Consider the following 25,475-nt stretch of genomic DNA (forward strand, 5'->3'; position numbering starts at 1 on the left):
GTTCCATCTTGTAGGTGCTATTACAAGCTCCCACAGGTGGACCCAAGAGACTGTTGCTCCTTCACTCTTCATTGCCTTTTGCTCTTTACCTCATAGATTAGAGTTCCATGAAACATAAGCCCTCAACAAGCAGTCCTTAACACTCTAGCCAGATTCAAAGTTTTACTAAAGACTGCTATTACATGTAAACTATTTGGGGGGTCCAAAAACTGTTATAGACACCCCTCCACTCTCACCTTGTGACCTCTAGGCTTGGTTCTTGGGTCTTTGTGATGTTTTTCAGAGATTGTTTTGAGCTTAGCTGTCCTGAAAAACAAACTGATTGTGTCACTGAGGACTCCAGGGTTGAGGGGGAGGGAATGAACACTGAAGCCCTAATTTAATTTAGGTGTTTATTGACTTCAGTTTTATGAACATATATAGATGATGTCACACACATTTAGGTGTGCACACACCTAGGTGACAGTCACCTGGATATCACACCCACTCATTCCAAGAGTATATATGTTTGCTCAATTTTTAGACACCCAAGTCCTACAGATGCTCATTTGGACATTGCTCACACTCAGATGTAGTCTGCATTCCCAGAAAGATGGGCTATATTCACTCACATGCCACTCACATGCCTCCTGGGCCACTGAGCTCTCATTCAGATGTTCCCATCAAACAGTACATATGCTTGCCAAACCATTCCTCACCTCAACCCAGATACCACATTCTAAGTGTGGCAGACATTCATATGTCTGTTTCTTTCCCATTTGCATTACTGATGATCCCCATGCTTAAGGAGATTCAGGGGAAAACTTGCCATGTTGGGTGTGGCATGTTTCCTTGGGTCAGTCCCTCCATACCCTTTTATTTTTAATTCAAATTGTCCTGTGCCTCTGTCTTTGCCCAAGTTGTGCTTCTTAACCAAATAGCTCTAGAGGGACAGCCTAATTGAAAGATGGTAGTCCTTACCATATTCCATCTTCATAAACCATGTGCTATCTCACTATGTCATCTTTAAATGATTGGTTTGGGGCCACTGCTGCAATCACCTCATTAATTCACAAAAGTTTCCTGGGGGCACTCTTTGGGAAATTGATCTTTTGTCTTAGGGCATGAGTCCCAAGATCTATGCAATAAAGTTCTTCTAAAAGAGGAACATTCATTCAGGGCACCTAGGTGGTTCGATCGGTTAAGCATCTGCTTTTGGTTCTGGTCATGATCTCAGGGTCCTGAGATTGAGCCCTGCATTAGGCTCTCTGCTCAGTGGATAGTCGTTATCGTCATCGTCGTCGTCGTCTTCTTCTTCTTCTCTCTCTCTCTCTCAAATAAATAAATAAAATCTTTTTTTTTTTTTTAAAAAAGCACTTCTTGGAACCATCCCTGTTGACACTGTGATCTTGGACTTATATCCTGCAAAACTGTGAGAAAATAAATGTACAATGTGTACATAACTACATTACTACATTACTACAAGGAGGTAGTAAAATGCTATCCAAATGCACAAACATTAGGATAACTTTTATTAAAAAAGTCTACACATTTGGCATATAGTTGGTGTTGAATAAAGGCTTGGTCATCTCTTCACACACTAGTACCTCCTTACTTACTTCCAATTTTAGTATGTGTGCTGCCGAAGCGAGCACTCCTTACTTACTTCTAAGTTGAAAGGAATGGCACAAGATCACTAGACAGGAATTCAGAGTATTTACTGTTTATCTTAATTAGGGATTTTGTATCCAGTCATATTTGGTTTCATGCCTGCTTTCAGCTTTGTTTGGTTCACTTGAACAAGTATTCACCGATCACTGTATGGGTATCAGGCAGCCTGTTCAGCAGTATATGGTGGAGGGAGTGATGCAGAGATAACTAAACCACAACTCCCACTGTCCAAGAGGTCACAGCCTAGCCAGAGAAACCGTAGTTCCATGTACATATTACTGTAATCCCAAGAAGATATCCATTAATGAATTGTAGGGAAACTAAGGAAGAAGACTCATTCAGATTGGGAGGGTCTAGATGGAGTTCATTGAGGAGATGAAAGATAGAATCAGCCTTTAGGGAAGGGCTTCCACCAGCAGAAGTAGAGGGCACTGCAGATGGAGGAAGTATGAACTGATGATGGCATGGGGTGGGATCCACAGGATGTTTGTGCAATAGCAGGGGGTCTGGAGCAGCTAGAATCAGGGACTAACCCAAGAGTTTCCAAAAGACAGGAAGCCATGCACAAGTGTCCCCAGTGCCAGGATGAGGAGTTTAGATTATATCATTCAGTTAATGGGGAACTTATGAGAGTGCTTGAAGAGGGACAGTATTATATTCAGGAAGGTCAATGAGTTGGCTAGTTGATAAATAAGTTAGAGGCAAAGAGACAAGTTGAATCCAGGTAAGAGGTAGGGAAGTACCCAACCTCAGCATTTTCAGTGAAGGGAAAGAAGGGAAAAGGGCAGGTACAGATTGCAGATGTCAACAGGGCTTTTTGATGGTAAGTGCAGAGTGATATCCAAAGAGGTAGGAATTGAGGATGAGCCCCAGACTCGAGATCTCATCACTTGATGGGCAACGCTACCCTTTTCTAAAGAAAAAATGTAGAAGGAGGAGGCAGATTTGTTGGGCTTGGGACCATGCTGTGTTTTGGATATATCCAGCATGAGCTGGCCTTGGGACATCTAAATGGAGATGGGTTTCTAGAAAGCAGTGGGTTTATTCATTCTTAATCTTAGGAGGGAGGTTTAGTTGTATACAGAAGTGGTGATAAATAACAAGTCCATCCTTCTGGATAGTTGCTCATCTTCCTCTCTTTCCTGTCCAGTGTTTATCAGCTGGTTGTCAAGGAAGAGCGACTTCAGAAGTCACGAAGGGCAGCTGACATCATTGAGTGCTTTTCGGTGCCTGTGAGCTATAGGAATGCCTCCAGCCTTGATTCTCTACACTACTTTGCCGCTGAATTGAAGCCCGCCAACCTGCCTGTCACCCAGCCATTTACAGTGGGTGACAATAAGACATACAATGGATACTGGAACCCTCCTCTTTCCCCTCTGAAAAGCTACAGCATCTACTTCCAGGCACTCAGCAAAGCAAATGGAGTAAGTATGACCACATGGAGGTCATTTCTTGCTTTGTGTGTATTTTCCTGTTCTCAAATGAAAAGTAGCATGGGGATCAAATCCAGCCCCATGCCCCTCTCTCTCTCTCTCTCTCTCTGTGTGTGTGTGTGTGTGTGTGTGTGTGTGTAAACTTTTTTTAATACAGCAATGCCTATTCATTTATATAGTCTAAGGTTGCTTTGATGCTATAACAGTATAGTTGAGTCGTTTATTTTTTAAAAGATTTTATTTATTTATTATCAGAGAGAGAGAGAGAGCACAAGCAGAGGAGTGGCAGGCAGATAGAGAAGCAGACTCTCCACTGGGTGATGAGCCCGATGTGCGACTTGATTCCAGAATCCTGGGATCATGACCAAGCCGAAGGCAGATGGCTAACAAACTGAGCCACCCAGGTGTCTCAAGTTGAGTAGTTGAGACAAAGACGTTATGCCACATAAAGCCTAAAATATTTACTATATGACCCTTTACAGAAAAAATTTGCAGACCTCAGTATTCAAAGATAAAAGCTCTGCAGTGCCTGGGTGGCTCAGTCAGTTGAGCGTCCAACTCCTGACTTTAGCTCAGGTCATGACCTGAGGATTGTGGAATTGAGCCCCATGCTGGGTGTGGAGCCTGGGTGGGATTCTTTCTCTGCCTCTCCCTCTGCCCCTCCTACCCACCTCCCCTACCACATACCCACCGGTGCATGCACATACTCTCTCTAAAAATAAATAAATAAAAATTATAAAAGATAAAAAGTTCTTTCAGATTACCTCTGGGCAAATCACATGCCTACCTGAAGATCAATTTCCTCACCTACAGAATAATACCTGTTGATTATTATTTATGAATGAACTAAACATGTGGTAGTTAATCAGTGAATGTTAACTCTTTTGTTATTACCAATAGTCACATTAGAAAATGTTTTCTTCTCCCAAAGACGGGGTAACCTTTTTTAATGTCAAGTATTTCTTTGGTCAAGATGGGATGCCAGTCATAACATCACAAAAGCATAGAGCTGGAAAAGATCTAAAAGGTCACCATATACCTATTTCCCTCCCCCTCCACATAAAACAATCAATTTTACAATATCACACTTAACTGGTATTAGTGCATATTCCTGAATAACTCCAGTGACAGAGAACTTACTCCTTTACATGGTAACTTTACTGATCTCTGGGGTGGCTGTAGTTCTAAGAAGTCCTTTTATTGTGCTGCTTGAACTATGTCTCTTATTATAGCTTCTATGTATTGCCGTTAGTCCAGACTCTTAGGTCCCAAGAGAACCAATGCAATTGCCTTCTTGGGCAGCATTCTTTTAGTTCCATAAGATCTTTCTTACCATCTACCTCCCCTCTGTTCAAACGTACCATCTGATCTTATTTCTGAAAGTTCAGTATCTTTAGTTCCTTTTATGACACAAGTATTTTCTATCTAGAATACTTTTGTGGACATATCTCAGGTTGCTATATTTCATTCAACAAATATATAACAAACAATGCCATATGCTAAGCTGTATAAATCATATTAAGGTTATAAAGTAGGTGCCCTCCAAGAGCTTTCATAACGTAGGGAAATCTGGTAACATAGGGTAATCTGGTAATTTCGTAACATAGGGGAATATGTTTCACAGTATTTCTGGAGAAGTGAGAAGCTCACTGGAGAAGGAAATGCTGAGACAAAAGCAAGATCTGGTGAAGTGTGTAGCCTCTGTAGGCTCTGGTGGCCAAGATGGAGAGTTTAGTCTGTCAGTGGAAGTCATTACCTTACGAGAAACCTGGATTGAGGAACTAATTAACATTTTAAATGTCCACAGAGCCATTTAAATTCCACATTGGTATTTCAGTTCTGCATTTATTACTTGCTCAAGCAACGTTCCTCACAGAGAGTTTAAAACTACAAAGAGAAGCCGCCAGACTGCCTTCCATCTGTCCATCTGGTCTTCCCTCTGCACGAAACACTCTGATGTATTGAGGAGGAAGACATAAAGATGAGCAGAAAGCATCTGGGGGCCCATCTTGTTCCTGGTTCTCTGCATCCCAGACTGGCCAGTTTATTGGCTGAGCACAACTCTGAGAAGGTGTGACTTTCCCTGCTCTTGGCAACATGTCAAGAGGTGCTTTTGGGTTTGCATGCTGTGAAGAAGAGTAGCAGCTGCACTCAATTCACTCTCTGTCACATTCTTACCAAGACTCTAAAAAAAAAAAAAACAAAAAAAAAAACCCAGCAAGAGACCAAGTCTGTAGAACCCAAGAAATTGAGAAATGGACCTCAGGCGGAATTTGCCGAACACAAGCATGGTTGGCCCTTGGTAGATCAGCTGGTAACATAGGAGGACCGTGAGAAGTTTTGCTTCCCAAACATCACACAGTGGACTATCTCCTCAAGACACGGAGTTTTGCCTTTGGGAAAAAAAGTCATCCTACCCCAAAGCTACCTCATCTAGGAAGCAGTTTCTACTATTGCTTCGAGATGAACAAGGATCGCTGAATTACTCACGCCTTCGATCCCACACTATGTGTGCTCTTGTTCTGGAACTAAGATTTGCAGGAAAGAAATTAAGGGGATTGGGTGCATGCTTATGACAGGGATCTTGAATATGCCATTGGCCTCACAGGAACAGAGAGGAAATGTTGTTGAGAGCTGGGCACTCAGCGTGTTGTTTTCGTCTGGCAAGGGAAAAGCTACACACTGTATTTCAAATTACTGTATTCAGTATTAAGTTTTACTAAAAAGAGTTAAGCTAAAGGGTCACAGGAGCAGAAAAGCCATTCTCAGTCTAACAGATCTCTGCCTGGCCCTTCTCAGATCCCTCCATCTCGGAAAGGGCAACAGACAATGCAGTTAAGCCTAGAGGATTTTTGAAGAGAAAATGTTATAACCCACAAATTCTTTATCAGCCAAGTTGTTGTTCTTGTGCAAATACATCAGAAAGACATTCTCAGGATCCAGGGGCTCCCACATGCCCTGCTTCTAATAAATCATTCAAAGAGCAATTGACCAAGCAATGAATCAAAATAAGGAAATCTAGAACAAAGATATATGGAATGAAAAGACCTGCAGTGAGCATGGAAACTAATTCAACACGGTGTTAATGCTAAATTATTGCTATAAATATGTTATAAAAAGAGAAGGTTAACATAAAAATAATTACTTAAGGAGAAAATGTATAATATAAAGAATTAACTTTGTAATCTGGGTCTGTAATTTGCTGTTATGTTAACAAAAACTGAGGAGGAGTTGGAGGATTGATGAGTGGAGTGTAAATAAAAATCTGCCAATTACTCCACATTAGACAGGATGGAATAAATAACTTCTACTCTGTTTCTGATACTGAGAATTTTTGAAAAGTATAGTTTTTTAAACATAAAGGCAGCTTTCCAATCTATCCTTTAAAAAGCCAGAAAACAACAGACTACAAAGAAAAGGTGGAGAAGCAAAGGAAACTATAAGTAAATGTGAAAATCAGCAACTATAAAGCAAGCCAGAAGACAAAAGCATTAGGTTTGATTTTTTTTTTTTTTTTAAGTAGTGCTTTGTTCCCCTCGTAAAAGAGGAAAAAATATTTTGGGTCAAGATATTTCTATATCACTAGAAGATTAAAACCAAAGGATGGGGCAAAGTCATACTAAATTAAAACAAATCAAAGGAAAGTAAAAATGGTCATTTGTTGGAAGGGGAGGTGAACCGTGAGAGACTATGGACTCTGAAAAACCATCTGAGGGTTTTGAAGGGGTTGGGGGTGGGAGGTTGGGGGAACCAGGTGGTGGGTATTGGAGAGGGCACGGATTGCATGGAGCACTGGGTGTGGTGCAAAAACAATGAATACTGTTACGCTGAAAATAAATTTAAAAATTTTTAAAAAATGTATAAACAGTAAATAATCCTCGCACAATTGTGCCAAATTGATTTTTAGAGAGACCCTATTAATTTTCAAAGCCCTAAACAAAATAAGATATTGCTTACTATACCACCCAAGGGGAGTTAGAGAGGAAAAGGGAGTTGGGGGAAATTGGAAGGGGAGGTGAACCATGAGAGACTATGGACTCTGAAAAACAATCTGAAGGGTTTGAAGGGGCAAGGGATGGGAGGTTGGGGGAACCAGGTGGTGGGTATTAGAGAGGGCATGGATTGCATGGAGCACTGGGTGTGGTGCAAAAACAATGAATACTGTTATGCTGAAAATAAATTTTTAAAAAATGGCCATTTGTTGCAGGGTGTTTGTGGGCCAGGTAGAATAATTTACAATACAATCAATTGTATTGCTCCCAACCTAATCTGCAAGTTTTAGTCAAAACAGGGTAAGAAAATTTTAGGGTCCAGATACATTTATTCTGTGGATATTAAGGATTGTCTTGTTTTGTTTTGTTAGTTAGTTTAGCAGAGTGACTAAATATCCAGACTTCACAATCAGATGACCTACATAAAAAAATCCAGTATCTTTGACTTTAAGTAAGCTGCTAAAAAAGAATTAAATATATTAAGTAAACATCTAGGAAGCATATACTATATGTCAAAAAAAGGCACTTCTCCTGAGTGCCCAGAATAAAACAGTAAGCCAAACAGACAAAAACCCCTGCCTTCATACTGTTTACATTCTAGTAGTGGAGTTGTTAAAAATAAATAAGTAAAATAATGTGTCAGATAATTAGTCATTAGATTTACAAATGTGGTTTCACTCATTAACTCTTGGTGTAAGATCTATGTTGACTATTAATAGGATGAGGATAAGGACATTATGTAAACTCTACCGTCATCTATATAAATGTGGAGTATTGTAATCCAACCCTATAAACACTATGGAGAGCCCAAGTATGATATGCATCATGAGCCATGGTGCTCAGAATCCTTGCAGACATTTTCATGAAGTGTGCGTTGTTGACAGGCACTTTTATTGGGAATTTTGATCAGATTAGTAAAATCACACTTACCCATTGACTCTTTCTTCCTTTTTTAAAATTATGTTAGTCACTATACAGTACATCATTAATTTTTGATGTCATGTTCCATGATTCATTGTTTGCATATAACACCCAGTGCTCCATGCAATCCATGCCCTCCTTAATACCCATCACTGGGCTATCCTGTCCCCTCAACTCCTTCCCCTCTAAAACCCTCAGTTTGTTTCTTGGAGTCCCTAGACTCTCATGGTTTCCCCTCCTTCATTTTTCTAGATTTCCCCTCTGATTTCCCTCTGATTTCCTCTCCTTCATTTTTTCCTTCTCCTAATGTCCCCCATGCTATTCTTTCTTATGTTCCACAAATAAGGAAACTGTATGATAATTGTCTTTCTCTGTTTGACTTATTTCACGTAGCATAATCTCCCTCAGTCCCATCCATGTTGATGCAGAAGTTGGGTATTCATCCTTTGTGATGGCTGAGTAATATTCCATTGTATATATGGAACACATCTTCTTTATCCATTCATCTGCTGAAGAGCATCTTGGCTCTTTCCACATTGTAGCTATTGTGGACATTGCTGCTATGAACATTGGGGTGCATATGGCCCTTCTTTTCACTACATCTGTATCTTTGGGTAAATACCCAGTAGTGCAATTGCTGGCTAATAAGGGTAGCTCCGTTTCCAACTTTTTAAAAAAATTATTTATTTTTTTAATTTCTTTTCAGTGTTCCAGAATTCATTGTGTATGCACCACACCCAGTGCTCCATGCAATATGTGCCCTCCACTATACCCACCACCAGGCTCACCCAACGTCCTACTCCCCTCCAAAACCCTCAGTTAGTTCCTCAGAGTCCACAGTCTCTCATTTCCAACTTTTTGAGAAACATACACACTGTTTTCTTACAGAAAGAAAACAAGGGCAGCACTGACTTTCAGTGCTCTGTCCTTGGTGCTGAATCCTCAGTGCCAGTCTTTGTGAATCAGCTATATTGTAACCATTGTTTTGGATATAGCTGTATTATAGATCTATTATAGCATTTTAGAATTGGATGATTTTGCAGTGTCATCTAATGTAGAGGAGAAGCCAACAAAGAAATCTCCAATAAAGCATTCTTGGCAGGGCATTATAGAGCCTCAGCATGACCACTGCAATTCTCTGGAGGGAAAGAGCTGACTCCTTTATTAGAACTTTCTTGTTTCTATAAAGCCAAATTTGGTCTCCTTAACTCACTACTCTTGGGCACTTGTATTGATTTGAACAAATCAAATCTTTCTTTCCCATGTCAGCCTATTGGAGAAAATATGACAGTACCAACTACCATGTTTGGCCATCCAGGTTGTTTCTTATTGATATTTTAACATGCAGTTGCTTCTGTTTCTCACATGGCATGATTTTCTGTAAGTCCTTAATCCTATTTATTCTATACTCTCATAGACATACTCCATTTTCCCAATGCCCTCCTTAAAAAGGGGTACCCAGAACCTGCCTTGTGCTACAGATATAGTAAGACCACACCTGCTACATTTTCACTATTCTGCCTCTCTTTACCATTTTCTAAAACATTATTTCTCAAACATTCCAAGGTATTTTTCTCTCTTTGGGGTGCTTATGCAAGCTGTAATTCTACCTGAGTGTCTCTTTTCTTCATTCTTTGCAGAACTAGTGCCTTCTCATTTTCCAGGCCTCATCTTCAATGTCACACCCTCTAGGAAATTTCCAGTCATATTATCTAAGAGCTGTCCATGCCAGTACTCATACATTAACGTGTGTTTTCTTTATAACACGAAGCATATTTTAATTCCACTGGTTTTTACATAGTACATGCCTCCCTCCTTAGACTGAGAGCTCCAGGAGGTAGCAGCTCTGTTTTGTTTGCTGCCATATTCTCCATATTGAGTACAATATTTAACTCATAGTAGATACCTGATTATTGTTGGATGAATGAATGAATGAGATTATGAACTGTTTCTTGTGTTCTGTGAATCGGTTTCCTCACTTATGAAATCAAAATGGTAATATACACTTTACACAATCACTTTGAGGATTAAATGAGGAAAGATCTTAAATTCTGAAAGTCACCAAATAAGTGTCAGCACAGTCTGAATTTCTATCCAGTGTAGCACAAGATGTGGTTCTGAGCTATTTTCACCATAGACAGATGAGCCCTAAAAGACCTGCCTTCCATCATAATAGTAAGACTTTTCCCCAGCTGTCTCATTTCCCAAGCTCCAGGCTCCTGGGCAGCCTTGATTTCCTCTAGATCTTCCAAATGGTACCCAGAGTAGCTGTCTCAATTGTAAACAGCAGGTGGGTGCAGTTTTGCATTGTTTTTTTCCCCCACTCTTCTCAGAATGAGGTCTGCTGAATCTACTGTTCTCTGCATCCCCACCACCATTAGCCATGATTGTGAAGTTGAAAGGACCATAATTAACAGTTGGATGCAAAACAAGTGTGGCAAATTCATGCAAATACCCACCAGAAGCCACCTTTTCTTGGGCAGGGCTGTTGTGCATATTCTGTTTATGTAGCAGGGAAAACTCTTTCCTTGCCATATCTTTTTCATCATGTAGGGGCACATTTAACCTGAATGATGCTTCTGCCAAATGGTGATCTAAATAAGAGAAGTGGGAAGTAGAAGGGTGATTGTTCTTGTTCTCTCGCTTTCTCTTCCAGCTCCTGAGCTCAAATGCCTCTTGAGAGCAGTCGGAAGCCAGATGCTATTTTGAATGGGTCCTCATGTTTGCAATGTAATCACATTATAACAGTTAGGGGTATCTAGGTAGAGCTGGGTTAGAGAGAATTCTGTGTCTCTGAATATATTGGAAGCTATATTTAGTTATGTCCAAGCACTATTAAAAGAACATTTGTACATGGATTGATTCTCTGTGGCGTGGTGGGATGGAAAGAATTGAGAGGTAGGCATCAGATAGACTTGGCTTTGAATTATGGCCAGTTCCAGTGATGTGAACGTGAGCTGTTACTTAACATCCCAAGATGTATGATGTGATTAATGACCTACCTCCCCCAAATTTGGGAAGAGTAAATGAAACAATACATATAAGTCATCTGTCACAGTTGTAATATTTGTTCTTTTCCCTTTTGTTGATTTCCTGCAGCTCCTCTCCTGAAGGAAGGGAAAGTTGGAGCATTCTTATCTGACCTCAGGAACCATGTCTATGTGGCAGCTGCTGGCTGCCTTGACTTGCCCATGACTTAACTGCTTCCTAACCCCATTTCAGGCTATCTTTTTCTTAGTTTAATGTTTCACATATGGTTCCAAGCCTGACCTCTCTTTTTGTTGAATCTTGTGACATAATTGATTTTGTCTTTAGAGAGTAATCTTACTTCTCCCAATCCCATTTCCTGATTCTATTTCTACTTTAGTGACTGCTCATATGTCATGTGGGAAAAGCTCAGGTAAGCCATGGAATGAGAAGATGTGGGAGTTCCAAGCTCAAAAAGGGTTAGAGTGAAGATCACACAGGGTATCTTATGGCTTGGATCTTAGATGTTCTGTCAGGGAATTTACACGAAAATTCCTATATGACTGAGGACAAACTAATTTATGCTATAATAGCAAACAACCAGGAAGTCTCAGTGTATTATCAGAAAAAAACAATTTTTTTTCATTCCTTCTACGTATCCAAAATGGGTTGGCAGAAGGGCTCTATTTATCATAGTTACTTGGAGGCCTAGGCTAATGGAAGACCCATCTTGACATATGTTTCCACTATCACCAAGGCAGAGAAAGTAATATGGCAAATAAAACACTAGGTCTCAAATTCTACACAAAATGACACATAGCACTTTCACATTCCATTGGCCAAAGCTATTCATGTAGCCATGCTAAACTTCAAAAAGAATGGGGCAGTGCCTTCCAACCACATGCCTAGGATGTGAACTGGGATATTTGAGACCACTCCTAATCACCACCACACTTCCACATTATGCACAATTATGAAGCTTTCCCTTCCAATTCCCACAATACCCACACTCACTCTTTAAGCTCCTATGCAGTTCCTATCATGGATCCTGAAAACTTTCTATTCTTGAGTATCTACTGCATCCCAGACACTAAGAAAGTACTATCATCTGTGCTACTTCCTGACTGGTCTCACAAACAAAGTGACTCCATTTAAATCAATAAAATGGATGGCCTGAAATCCCATCAGCACCCAATAATCTCATAGCATCTCAGTTACCTCATACTGAAGAAAGGGCTTTAGTAAGAGCTTTCTCTCTTTATCTCCAAGGATACAGGGTAAAGAAAGTCTAATATTCCCTGCGACACTGTTCCACTATGAAAGGCAGTCATTCTTCCAAGTCTGCCATGCAGTGTGGTTGAGAGGCCTCAGAAAATTTCAGACCTCTCCCATCCATCAATTGCTGATCCAGATTGTAATAGGAAACTGTGAAACAAAGACCTCCACATACCTTTTTTTTTTTTTTTTTTTTTGACTTGTTGCCATAGTCCTATGTTAGGAACCTATTTCTGGATTGTATCAGCTCTGTTACAGCAGAGAATTGAAATGGACATTTGGAATCCAGGGTTATCAACAAAACCTTTCTACAACCACTTTGGAGAATTTAGGCCTGGTCAACACTCTTCTCAGTTCTGTTCTCTCACCAGAGCCTAGGTTTCATGCCCCATCAGCCTACCTGATCCTCCTTCCCAATCCTTGCATCCTGGGTATCAACCAGCCCCTTGGGCATACCTACCTCTGGGCTCTATTCCACCAGGTGAGCCTTAGCACCTGCTCTTGAAAGTTCTGAACTTCTATTGAAGGCCAATGGGGCTCAAACTTCTCTTTCCAAGTAACAGAGAAATTCCCTGAGTGTCACCTTGTACAAATACCAAAATGAGCTCTCCCAGGTTGCTAATTTATTTTTCCACTCACTTACATTTCCTACAGATTTTATTATCACAGTATGAGACCTGAGGGACCAAGAACATTTTCGTTTTTGATGCAAATATACTTTAGACTCATTTGGAAAAGGAAATGAAGGTTACCCAAATGTTGACAGCTGATAATCTTGTCAGCCTGGGTCTTGAGGCATCAATGAAGGCTCCAGCCCTGAGTCCTAAAAAGGTTCATGGAAGTAGCAGCCTAAGTTTCCATAAAGCAGGGGTTTCTGCTTCCATCAGGCCCCTTCGAAAGACAAGGATCCCCATGAAGTTTGGCTCAATTGGCCCCCAAATGGTGAATAAGTTGGGATACCTCTGAATTTTGATATTGGATCCATTGGTTTAAAAACTGACTCTGCTCTTTTTTAGCTACCTAAACTGAATACTGGCCTGCTAGCCTTCAGTTTCCCCATCTGTCATATGGGGATGAGGTGTGCCCTCCCAAGATCACCGAGGTCTTTGTGAGGAATAAGCAATAGGTATGGTAACTTTGTGAGCATTCCTAAGTACCTTTTGAATGAGGATATTGCTAACATGAGTGTGTGTGTGTCTGTGTGTGCTTGTGAAAATTCAACATATGTGTATATATACATAATACACATAAATATTTTGGCATGTGTATATAATCATGTGTGTATATATGTATATATGTGTGGGTGTGTGTGTGTATGAATATGTATACATATTTAGTTAAAATTTTAAGTTAGCTCAAGAATCTTAGTGGCAGAAAGGTCGTCATTATACCAGAGGCCTAATATAGGTGGCTAATGAGATAGAACATTATCTATACCTCTTGAGCTTCTTGGGAGCAAAGGCAAAAAGGAGTGTATGGGAGGTTTGCAAAGTTTCTCTTAGTGGAAGGAAAGAAGCATACATACTTTTCATGGGAGACAATAGAAGGGAAATTTATCATATACATTCTTATAGAAGGAGCCCTGAGGAGATACTGGTCAATATCATATCTCTGTTCCAGAAATTCATTGGTCCCTTATCCATCAATGTTGTAATACAGTATTAAACAGGAATTTTAAAATTAACATATAATGTATTATTTACTTCAGGGGTACAGGTCTGTGAATCATCAGTCTTACACAATTCACAGCACTCACCATAGCACATACCCTCCCCAATGTCCATAACCTGGCCACCCTATCCCCCCACCCCCACCCTCCAGCAACCCTCAGTTTGTTTCCTGAGATTAAGAGTCTCTTATGGTTTGTCTCCCTTCCTGGTCCTGTCATATTCATTTTTTCCCTCCCTTCCCCCCAACGACCTCCAACCCTGCCTCTCAAATTCCACATATCAGAGAGATCATATGATAATTGTCTTTCTCCAATTGACTTATTTCGCTTAGCATAATACCCACTAGTTTCATCCACATTGTTGCAAATGGCAAGATTTCGGGTATTTCTGATGGCTGCATAGTACTCCCATATGTATGTGTGTGTATGTTTGTATGTATGTGTATAGACAGATGATAGATACATAGATAATAGATAGATAGATATAGATATATAGATAGCACATCTTCTTTAGATACTCATCTATTGATGGACATCTAGGTTCTTTCCATAGTTTGACTATTGTGGACATTGCTGCTATAAACATTCAGGTGAACATGTCCCTTCCGATCACTACATTTGTATCTTTAGGGTAAATATCCAGTAGTGCAGTTGCTGGGTTGTGGGGTAGCTCTATTTATAACTTTTTGAGGACCCTCCATACTGTTTTCCAGAGTGGCTGCACCAGCTTGCATCCCCACCAACAGTGTAGGAGGACTCCCCTTTCTCCGCATCCTTCCCAACATCTGTCATTTCCTGACTTGTTAATTTTAGCCATTCTGACTGGTGTGAAGTGGTATCTTGCTGTGGTTTTGATTTGTATTACCCTGATGCTGAGTGATGTTGAGCACTTTTTCATGTTTCTGTTGGCCATTTGGATGTCTTCTTTGCAGAAATGTCTGTTCATGTCTTCTGCCCATTTCTTGATTGGATTATTTGTTCTTTGGGTGTTGAGTTTGAGAAATTCTTTATAGATTTTGGATACTAGCCCTTTATCTGATATGTATTTGCAAATATCTTCTCCCATTCTGTCAGTTATCTTTTGGTTTTGTTGATTCTTTCCTTTGCTGTGCAAAAGCTTTTGATCTTAATGAAGTCCCAATGGCTTATTTTTACCCTTGCTTCCCTTGCCTTTGGCAATGTTTCTAGGAAGAAGTTGCCACGGCTGAGATGGAAGAGGTTGGTGCCTGTGTTCTCCTCAAGAGTTTTGATGGATTCCTGACTCACATTGAGTTCTTTCATCCATTTGGAGTCTATTTTCATGTGTGGTGTAAGGAAATGGTCCAGTTTCATTCTTCTGTATATGGCTGTCCAATTTTCCCAACACCATTTGTTGAAGAGATTGTCTTTTTTCCATTGGACATTCATTCCTGCTTTGTCGAAGATTAGTTGACCATAGAGTTGAGGGTCCATTTCCGGGCTCTCTCTTCTGTTCCATTGATCTATGTGTCTGTTTTTGTGCCAGTACGATACTGTCTTGATGATGACAGCTTTGTAATAGAGCTTGAAGTCTGAAATCATGATGCTGCCAACTTTGGCTTTCTTTTTCAACATTCCTCTGGCTATTCAGGGTCTTTTCTGGTTCCATATAAATTTTGGGATTATTTGTTCTATTTCTTTGAAAAAAGTTGATGGTATTTTGATAGGAATTGCATTAAATGTGTAGATTGCTCTAGGTATCATAGACATATTCACAATATTTGTTCTTCCAATATTTGTTCTGTGAGTATGGAACATTTTTCCATTTCTTTGTGTCTTCCTCATTTTCTTTCATGAGTGCTTTACAGTTTTCTGAGCACAGATTCGTTGCCTCTTTGCTTAGGTTAATTCCTAGGTATTTCATAGGTGGCATTATAAATGGGATGGACTCCTTAATTTGTCTTTCTTCCGTCTTGCTGTTGGTGTAGAGAAATACAACTGATTTCTGTGCATTTATATTTATATCCTAACACTTTACTAAATTCCTGTATGAGTTCTAGCAGTTTTGGAGTGGAGTCTTTTGGGTTTTCACATAAAGTATCATATCATCTGCAATGTGTGAAAGTTTGAACTTCTTTGCTTATTCAGATGACTTTTATTTCTTTTTGTTGTCTGATTGCTGAAGCTAGGACTTCTAGTACTATGTTGAATAGCAGTGGTGATATTGAACACAGCCCTGCTGTGTTCCTGACCTTAGTGGAAAAGCTTCCCATTGAGAATGATATTCACTGTGGGTTTTTCATAGATGGCTTTTATGATATTGAGGTATGGACCCTCTATCCCTATACTGTGAATAGTTTTGATCAAGAAAGGTTGTTTCATTGGTCAAATGCTTTTTTGGAAAATATTGAGAGTATCATTTGGTTCTTGTTCTTTCTTTTATTAATGTAGTGTATCCCATTGATTGATTTGTGGATGTTGAACCAACGTTGCAGCCCAGGAATAAATCCCACTTAGTCATGGTGAATAATCCTTTTTAATGTACTGTTGGAACCTATTGACTAGTATTTTGGTGAGAACTTTTGCATCCATGTTCATCAGGGATATTGGTCTATAATTCTCCTTTTTGATGGGGTCTTTGTCTGGCTTTGAGATCAAGGTAACGGTGGCTTTATAAGATGAGTATGGAAGTTTTCCTTCTGTTTCTATTTTTTTGGAACAGTTTCAGGAGAATAGGTATTAATTCTTCTTTAAATATTTGGTAGAGGGGTGCCTGGGTGGCTCATTGGGTTAAAGCCTCTGCCTTCGGCTCAGGTCATGATCCCAGAGTCTTGGGATCGAGCCCCACATCAGGCTCTCTGCTCAGCAGGGAGCCTGCTTCCTCCTCTCTCTCTCTCTCTCTCTCTGCCTGCCTCTCTGCCTATTTGTGATCTCTGTCTGTCAAATGAATAAATAAAATCATATATATATTCATATATATATATATGTGTGTGTGTATGTATATGTGTGTGTGTGTGTGTGTGTGTGTGTGTGTGTGTGTGTGTGTATATATATATATATATATATATATATGATAGAATTCCCCTGGGAAGCCGTCTGGCCCTGGGCTCTTGTTTCTTGGGAGATTTTTGATGACTGCTTCAATCTCTTTACTGCTTATGGGTTTGTTCAGGTTTTCTATTTCTTCCTGGTTCAGTTTTGGTAGTTTATATGTCTCTAGAAATGCATCCATTTCTTCCAGATTGTCAAATTTGCTCGTATATTTGCTCATAATATGTTTTTATAATTATTTGTATTTCTTTGGTATTGGTTGTGATCTCTCCTCCTTCACTCATGATTTTATTAATTTGGGTCCTTTCCCTTTTCTTTTTGAAAATTCTGGCCAGGGATTTATCAATCTTATTAATTCTTTCGAAGAGTCAGCTCCTAGTTTTGTTGATCTGTTCTACTGTTCTTTTGGTTTCTCTTTCATTGGTTTTTACTCTGATGTTTATTATTTCTCTTCTCCTGCTGGGTTTAGGCTTTCTTTGCTATTCTTTTTCCAGCTCCTTTGAGACCTTTCTTGTTTCTTGAGAAAGGCTTGTATTGCTATGTACTTTCCCTCAGGACTGTCTTTGCAGTGTCCCAAAGATTTTGAACAGTGTGTTTTCATTTTCATTTGTTTCCATGAATTTTTTCAATTTCTTCTTTCATTTCCTGGTTGACCCATTCATTCTTTAGTAGGATGCTCTTTAACCTCCATGTATTTGAGTTCTTTCCAACTTTCCTCTTGTGGTTGAGTTCTAGTTCCAAAGCATTGTGGTCTGAAAATATGCAGGGAATGATCCCAATCTTTTGGTACCAGTTGAGACCTGATTTGTAACCCAGGATGTGATCTATTCTGGAGAATGTTCCTTGTGCACTAAAGAAGAATACACGTGTATTCTGTTGCATTGGAAATGAATGTTCTGAATATATCTGTGATGTCCATCTGGGCCAGTGGGTCTTTTATTTACAGCCTCTATTTCCTTGTTGATCTTTTGCTTAGATGATCTGTCCATTTCAGTGAGGGGCAGGGAGTTAAAATCTCCTACTATTACTGTATTATTGTCGATGTGTTTCTTTGATTTTGTTATTAATTGGTTTATATAATTGGCTGCTCCCACATTAGGGGCATAGATATTTAAAATTGTTAGATCTTGTTGGACAGATCCTTTAAGTATGATATAGTGTCCTTCCTCATCTCTTATTACAGTCTTTGGCTTAAAATCTTATATATCTGATACAAGGACTGCCACCCCAGCTTTCTTTTGATATCCATTAACATGGTAAGTTGTTTTCCACCCCCTCTTTTTAGATCTGGAGGTGTCTTTGGGTCTAAAATGAGTTTCTTGCAGACAGCATATTGATGGGTCTTTTTTTTTTTAATCCATTCTGATACCCTGTGTCTTTTGATTGGGGCATTTAGCCCATTTACATTCAGGGTTACTATTGGAAGATATGAATTGTGTGCCGTTGTATTGCCTGTAAGGTGACTGTTACTATATATTGTCTCTGTTACTTTCTGGTCTGTTACTTTTAGGCTCTCTTTGTTTAGAGGACCCCCTTCAATATTTCCTGTAGGGTTGGTTTGGTGTTTGCAAATTCTTTTAGTTTTTGTTTGTCCTGGAGGCTTTTTATCTCTCCTGTTTTCAATGACAGCCTAGCTGGATATAGTATTTTTGGCTGCATATTTTTCTTCTTTAGTGCTTGGAATATATCATGCCAGTCCTTTCTGGCCTGCTGGGTCTCTATGGATAGGTCTGCTGCCAATCTAATATTTCAAACATTGTATGTTACAGACCTCTTCTCCTGATCTGCTTTCAGGATTTTCTCTTTGTCACTGGGACTTGTAAGTTTTACTATTAGATGACAGGGTTTTGACCTATTTTTATTGATTTGGGGGGTGTGTGGTTGTTCTCTGTGCCTCCTGGAATTTTATGCTTGTTTCCTTCACCAAATTAAGGAAATTCTCTGCTATAATTTCCTCCAATATACCTTCTGCCCCCCCTTTCTTCTTCTTCTGTTACCCCATTTATTCTAATGTTGTTTTGTCTTAGGTATCACTTATCTCTCAAATTCTCCCCTCATGTTCTAGTAGTTGTTTATCTCTCTTTTTTTGTGCTTCTTTATTCTCCATCATTTGGTCTTCTATATGAGTAATACTCTCTTCTGCCTCATTTATCCTAGCAGTAAGAACCTCCATTTTTTTTATTGCATCTCATTAATAGCTTTTTAAAATTTCAACTTGGTTAGATTTTAGTTCTTTTATTTCTCCAGAAAGGGATTTTATTTCTCCAGAATGGATTCCCTGGTATCTTTAATGCTTCTTTTGAGCCCAGCCAGCACCTTGGTAATCATCATCCTGAACTCTAGTTCTGACATCTTACTAATGTCCATATTGATTAGGTCCCTAGCCATCAGGACTGCTTCTTATTGTTGTTGTTGTTGTTTTGAGGTGAATTTTTCTGCCTTGTCATTTTATCCAGATAAGAATAGATAAATGAGAGAACAAAATACTAAAAGGGTAGCAACAATCCCAGAAATATATACACCAACCAAATCAGAAGAGACCCAAATGTAGGGGGAGAAGAGAGGAGAAAAATATATGCATATATATTTTTATATCTCAGACTGGTGAATAGAACGGAGCCACACACTTGATTTTGGGTGTATTTTGGTCTGTTAGAAGAAACTGGCTCCTGAATTTTAAAGAAAGAAGAACTTGTATAATCCACAATGAAGGAGTGGATTATGACTGTAAAGATGAAAATTTAAAAAGGTTCTAAAAAAGGAATTGATAGGAAGTTAGTTAAACAAATGAAAAAAAAAAAAAGAGGAAAGAATGTGATCAGGCTGGAAACTAGAACAAAGCCATGCACTAGATTTAGGGTATATTTTGATCTGTTAGAAGAAACTGTATCCCAAAATTGTAAAGAAAGAAAAACCTGTATGTATACAAAAAATAAGGTTAAATACAATGAATGGATAGAATATGACTATAACAATGAAAATTTAAACAGATTTTTTAAAAAGGTATTGATAAGATAAAATAGTTTAAAGAGGTTAAAATAGGAAAGAGGAAAAATTTTTAAAAAATAGAATTAGAAAAAAATAAAATTAAAAAAATTTAACTTTGAAAGACTAAAGACTCTTGGGAGAAAAGCCATGAATTCCATATGTTGCATTCCCCCATCTCTGGAGTTTGTAGTTCTCATTGATCAGTGAACTCGGTCTTGGCTGGATGTTCTTGTTGATCTGTGGGAGGGACTTCTTGCCGTGATTCTTAAATGTTTTTTCCAGAGACAGAACTGCACCACCCTTGCCAGAGGCCAGGTTAAGTAATCTGCTGGGGTCCACTCTCAGAGCTTTTGTTCCCTGAACGCTTTCCATAGAGCTTTGGAGGACGGGAATGAAAATGGTGGCCTCCCAATCTCCGACCCAGAGGAGCTGAGAGCTCAGGGCCCCACTCCTCAGTGCGCCTTTGGAGAACAGTGCACAGTCACTCCTGTCTCCCTGGTCTCCAGCTGTGCTCTGAGCTCACTGTGACCTGTAACCAAGCATTTCTCTCTCAGGCACACAGCCCCATTTGGAGTCTCCAAACCCAGCAGATTTCTGCCACACAGCTCCTCCCAGGGGAGAAAGGTAGGTCTCCCTGGATCTCCCACTTGTTGGGTCCCTGCTTGAAGAGCAGTGGCCCGCTGTGCCTTGGATCACAGTTTAAGGTAACCCTGAGCTGAGAGTGTATTCCTTTGCTCTGTCTCTGCAGCCGGCTTCCATGCTCTGATACCTGGGAGCTCTGCCACACTCAGACACCCCTGGTCTTTCTGTGACCCCATGGGTCCTGAGACCACACTGTCCCCCAAGGGCTCCATACCCCCTCTCAACCGCTTAGCTTCAGGAGTGACGTCCCTCAGTGGAGCAGACTTCTGGAAGTTCTGATTTTGTGCTCCGCTGCTCTACCACTTGCCGGGAGCTGCCCAGCCCCTCCCCACCAGGGTTTCTCTTCCCATATATCATCTTGGATTCATTCTTTGCATGTCCTGCCTTCCAGAAAGTGGTCGGTTTTCTGTTCCTAGAATTGCTGCTCTTCTTCTCTTCAATCTTCTGTTGTTTGTAGGTATTCAGAGTGGTTTGATAACTTGCTGAATTCCTGGGACCCAAAGATATTTAGGTGTCCTGAATTCCTCTGCCATCTTGCCTTAAACTTAAACTGGAATTTAATGGCTCCATTTACACTTACTGTTTCTTATGCTATATAATATCATTCCATTAATTGATTCCATTAAATAAGATTAGTGGATATCAAAGTTTCTTTTCTGTAAGCATTATTGATGAATATGCCTAATATGGGGTCTTTTGCACAGATTGGCACTGGCCATCCATGTGACCTTAGGAAAGTGATTTAGACTTTCTTTTTTTTTTTTTTTTTTTTTAAAGATTTTATTTATTTGAGAGAGAGGCAGTGAGAGAGAGCATGAGCGAGAAGAAGGTCAGAGGGAGAAGCAGACTCCCCATGGAGCTGGGAGCCCGATGCGGGACTCGATCCCGGGACTCCGGGATCGTGACCTGAGCCGAAAGCAGTCATCCAACCAACTGAGCCACCCAGGCGTCCCATGATTTAGACTTTCTTAATCACATTCTCATTTGGAAAATTTTGATGCCCATAGAATCAACTTTATAAAAAAGATATAAAAAATAAGATGCATTAAAGATGCCTATCATGGTGCTTGGTGTGCAATAAACAATTTCAGCTATCATTTTCAGAATATCATGGATAAGTGTATGAGGTAGAGTGTGGAAGTATGCTAAGGAACAGAGCAAGTAAAATCACTGGGTGCACAGGGGCACCTGGGTGGCTCAGTTACGTGACCACCTCTTGGTTTCAGCTCAGGTCATGATCTCAACAATTGTGGGATTAAGGCTCTTGTCAGGCTTTGTGCTTAATGCAGAATCTGCTTCAGATTCTCTCTCTCTTTACTTCTAACTCTCAATCTCTCTCTCAAATAAATTAATAAAATATTTGTAAAAATCAGTGGGTACACAGACTTTTAAAATCAGATTTGAATAGACTGTGAACAGGGTTTGGGGGCGGGTGTAATTCAGGGAAGAGAAACAAAATCAGTGAGGTCCAAAGTGTGCAGGGACTCCAGTTGGCACATTTGATACATGAGGGAGAAAGAAGTATGAGACTTCAAAGGGAACTTGGGAATGTACTTACAGAGAAACAAGTGGGCACTTCTGTAAGCCCTTCCTGGAAACTGAATGTTGGTCATATTCCAACTTTTATATCATGGCCCCCAAGTTTGCAAACCCATTAATTCAGTTGATCAGGGTACAGAGCTGATGAAATTCCCATAAACCAAAGCTATAAGAGACTGACAGAAGTAGTACACAACAACTTCTTAAAAGCTGAATTGTTCATTCCTCAGCTCTGTAAAGGTCCCTGGGTCTTTCCTTCTTTTTTAGAAGTCTGGGTTGCCCAAGACACCTCACTTTCTATATCCTTTGTCACCAAATCCTGCTGGTTCTGCACTCTGAAATTTTCTTCAGTCCATATACTTTTATTTCCACTGTCACCATCTTAGTCCCGAATATCATCATCTCTTGCCTAGGAAACCTGCCTCCTAATTGGTCTTCCCACATCCATTCGTACGTGCCTCAAGCAATTGTAAATTGCACAATTACACAGCAAGTGTAAATTGATACTGTATGTATCTTCATTTAACAGATGAGCAAGCCAAGACTCAGAATGTGCCGAAGCACATTCCGGAAGCAAGAGACAGATCTGGGTTTGAACCTTTGCATGTAAAAATGCCATTAGGCAGCCTTGTACACTTAGAGCCTTGCTTCATGCTGACTCATAACCCCACAAAGTAGAATCTGGCTAGACTGAAACCAGCAGGGGTCCCTAAAAGACCTCAAATTCCCCACACATCCACATTTATCTCTTTCTCCTCCCATGTATGGCCAGCCTCAATCCCCTGCTCAATCTTGAAACACCTGCTGGCCCTGCCGTTAACATCAACAAATAATGAGGAGCTGTACTAATAACAATTATCATAATAAATTGGCCTTTGATTACATCTGTCATCTGAGAATTTCAAAGACTTTACAAACATCAATTAGTAATTACAGCTCAAAGGGTCTCTCACTGAGAGCAGTGATCATTAAGGTCAGATAAGAGCTATGCAGGGAAGCATGAAGGACAGCCCTGGCTTAGGTTGGTTTAGACCTGGGAGTCCCTAGTCTCTGGTGAAAGGGCTACACCTGTCTCTCTAATGATGATGATGATAAAAATCCAACAATCATTTATTAAGGGCTTGCTCTGAGTCAATGAGGGTATACACAGGTAAGTAATCTACAGTCACTGCCCTCAGAGAACCCACAATACAGTGGAAAAGACAGTCCTAAAAACAAACATGTATAATAAACCATATCAGGCATCTCATTGGTGGAGTACCCAGTGTACAATGGGTAGCCTGGAAATGGAGGGGATGAGAAGATGTTGAGGAAAAGTTTCATGGAAGAAATGGTATTTCAGGAGAGTATGGAAGATAAGTGAATATTTCTCATGCAGACAATAGGTCAGAGGACTGACTGTGTCCTGAAAAGGAAGCACCTGAGCAGAAACTCAAATTGTATTGTTCTGTGATTTGGGGAGATTTGACAGGATTGGTTTTGAGATAATAGAAGGAAGTCCAGAGGGAGACAGGGAGCAGATAATGGGGGACTGGAGGATTGTGCATGCCCTGCTAAAAAGTTTAGAATGGATTCTCTTGCAGACAGGGGAAAAGATCTTGTCAATAATCCCAATATCAATTTATTTCAATAATAAAGTCATGTTGGGGCACCTGGGTGGCTCAGTCATTAAGCGTTTGCCTTCAGCTCAGGTGATGGGTCCTGGGTTCTAGCCTTGCATCTGGCTCCCTGCTCAGCGGGAAGCCTGCTACTCCCTCTCCCACTCCCCCTGCTTGTGTTCCCTCTCTCACTGTGTCTCTCTCTCTCAAATAATAAATAAAATCTTTAAAAAATATAAAGTCATGTGCATATACTTCTTTGCATCTCTCAGGCACTTGTGCATTCAAAATTTTGTTCAACCCAGTGAGATGTGCATTGGATTCTGCTACCATTCTATAGATGAGGACACTGTGACTCGGGAAGATAAGGAATTTACCCAAGGAATTTGCCCAGGAGTTTTACTCAAGGTCACTCAACTGATGAAAAACAAAACTAGAATTTGAATGTCTAACACCACCCATTTTTCATGGCCTGCTTAATATGTGCCAGATACTGTGCCATCAGTGACAAGAATGAGCAAGTCTCTTGCCTCCATGGTCTTTACACCTGGTGGGGAGCGTAGAAAACTGACAAATAGTAAATCCACAAATCATTTCTTAGAGTGATGGGTGAGAATAGAAAAGAGTCTCATGATGTGACAATTGAGTGGAACTATCAGGGCAGCATCTTGAAGAAGTGACAGGTAACAGAATCCAAAAGATGAAGACATGAAGATTGCAAGGTATTCCAGGCAGAAGGAACAGCAATGTAAAGGCCCCGAGTATGAAATAATTCAGTATGTTATTTGGGTTATCTTTGTTACTCACTTTGGGTTCCCTTTACCCATTCTTACTGCTTTTTTAAAAAATATGTAAAATATTACAACATGGTTTCAAAGGTGTAAGCCTTACAAAAGAAGTGTATGCAGAAAGGTACATACCATTTCTTTTTATCCCATTCCCACCTCCCCTGTGGGAAACCAATGTCATTAGTTTCTTCTAAACTGTTGGGAAAAACTTAAGAAATTCATATATATTTTATTTCCCCTTCTTACAGAAAAGGCAACATACCGTGGATGCCTGGAAATCACTTTATATTAGTTCATAGAGGTCTTCCTCATTCTTTTTTAGAGTTTCATAGTATTTCATGGTATAGATATATATTAGTTTATTCAATTACTCTCATGTATGGACATATTGATGAGGAACTCATCAATATGGGACTGGGAACACCCAATATTTTTCAATTGCAAACATTGTAATAAAGGAATGTGGGAATATATATTTCTATATTGTTGGAAGTGTGTGTTGAAAGTTATACATAAGAAACTTTATCTTGGCTGTTATAAATAATGTTTCAAAAAATGTGGGAGTGCATATATTTTTGACGAAAACAACCTAGGTGTCCACAATGGGTGACTAGATAAAGAAGATGTGGTGTGTATATTTAATGTAATGTGTATACACACACACACACACACACACAATGGAACACTTCTCAATCTTAAAAAAAAGAATGAAATCTTGCTCTTTGTGACAACATGGATAGATCTTGAGGATATCATGTTAAGTGAAATATGTCAGAGAAAGACATACACCGTATGACTTCACTTTACATGTGGAATCTAGAAAACAAAGCAAACAGACAAAACAAAACCCAGACTCATAGATACAGAGAACAGATTGGTGGTTCCCAGAAGGAAGGGGTTTGGGGGAGAGCAAAATGATTGAAAGGGATCAAGGATACCAACCTCCAGTTATAAAAATAAATAAGTCATGGGGTAATATATAGCATGGGGAATATAGTCAGTAA

At 39.8% G+C, this 25,475-nt stretch overlaps 1 protein-coding gene across 14 annotated transcripts in view; it reads left to right on the plus strand.

Moving 5' to 3' along the window:
- Positions 1-25,475, plus strand: part of PTPRT (protein tyrosine phosphatase receptor type T) — a 1,045,273-nt gene that overhangs the window by 795,291 nt on the left and 224,507 nt on the right. For all 14 annotated transcript variants that reach the window (XM_032838508.1, XM_032838515.1, XM_032838509.1 and 11 more), the window contains one exon: positions 2,801-3,074. In XM_032838508.1, coding sequence (XP_032694399.1) covers positions 2,801-3,074 — 274 coding nt within the window. The remainder of the gene's footprint in view (positions 1-2,800; positions 3,075-25,475) is intronic.

Source organism: Lontra canadensis, unplaced genomic scaffold, assembly GCF_010015895.1.
Source record: "Lontra canadensis isolate GAN:19392208 unplaced genomic scaffold, GSC_riverotter_1.0 scaffold105, whole genome shotgun sequence".
In the NCBI taxonomy this organism is placed as follows: Eukaryota; Metazoa; Chordata; class Mammalia; order Carnivora; family Mustelidae; genus Lontra; species Lontra canadensis.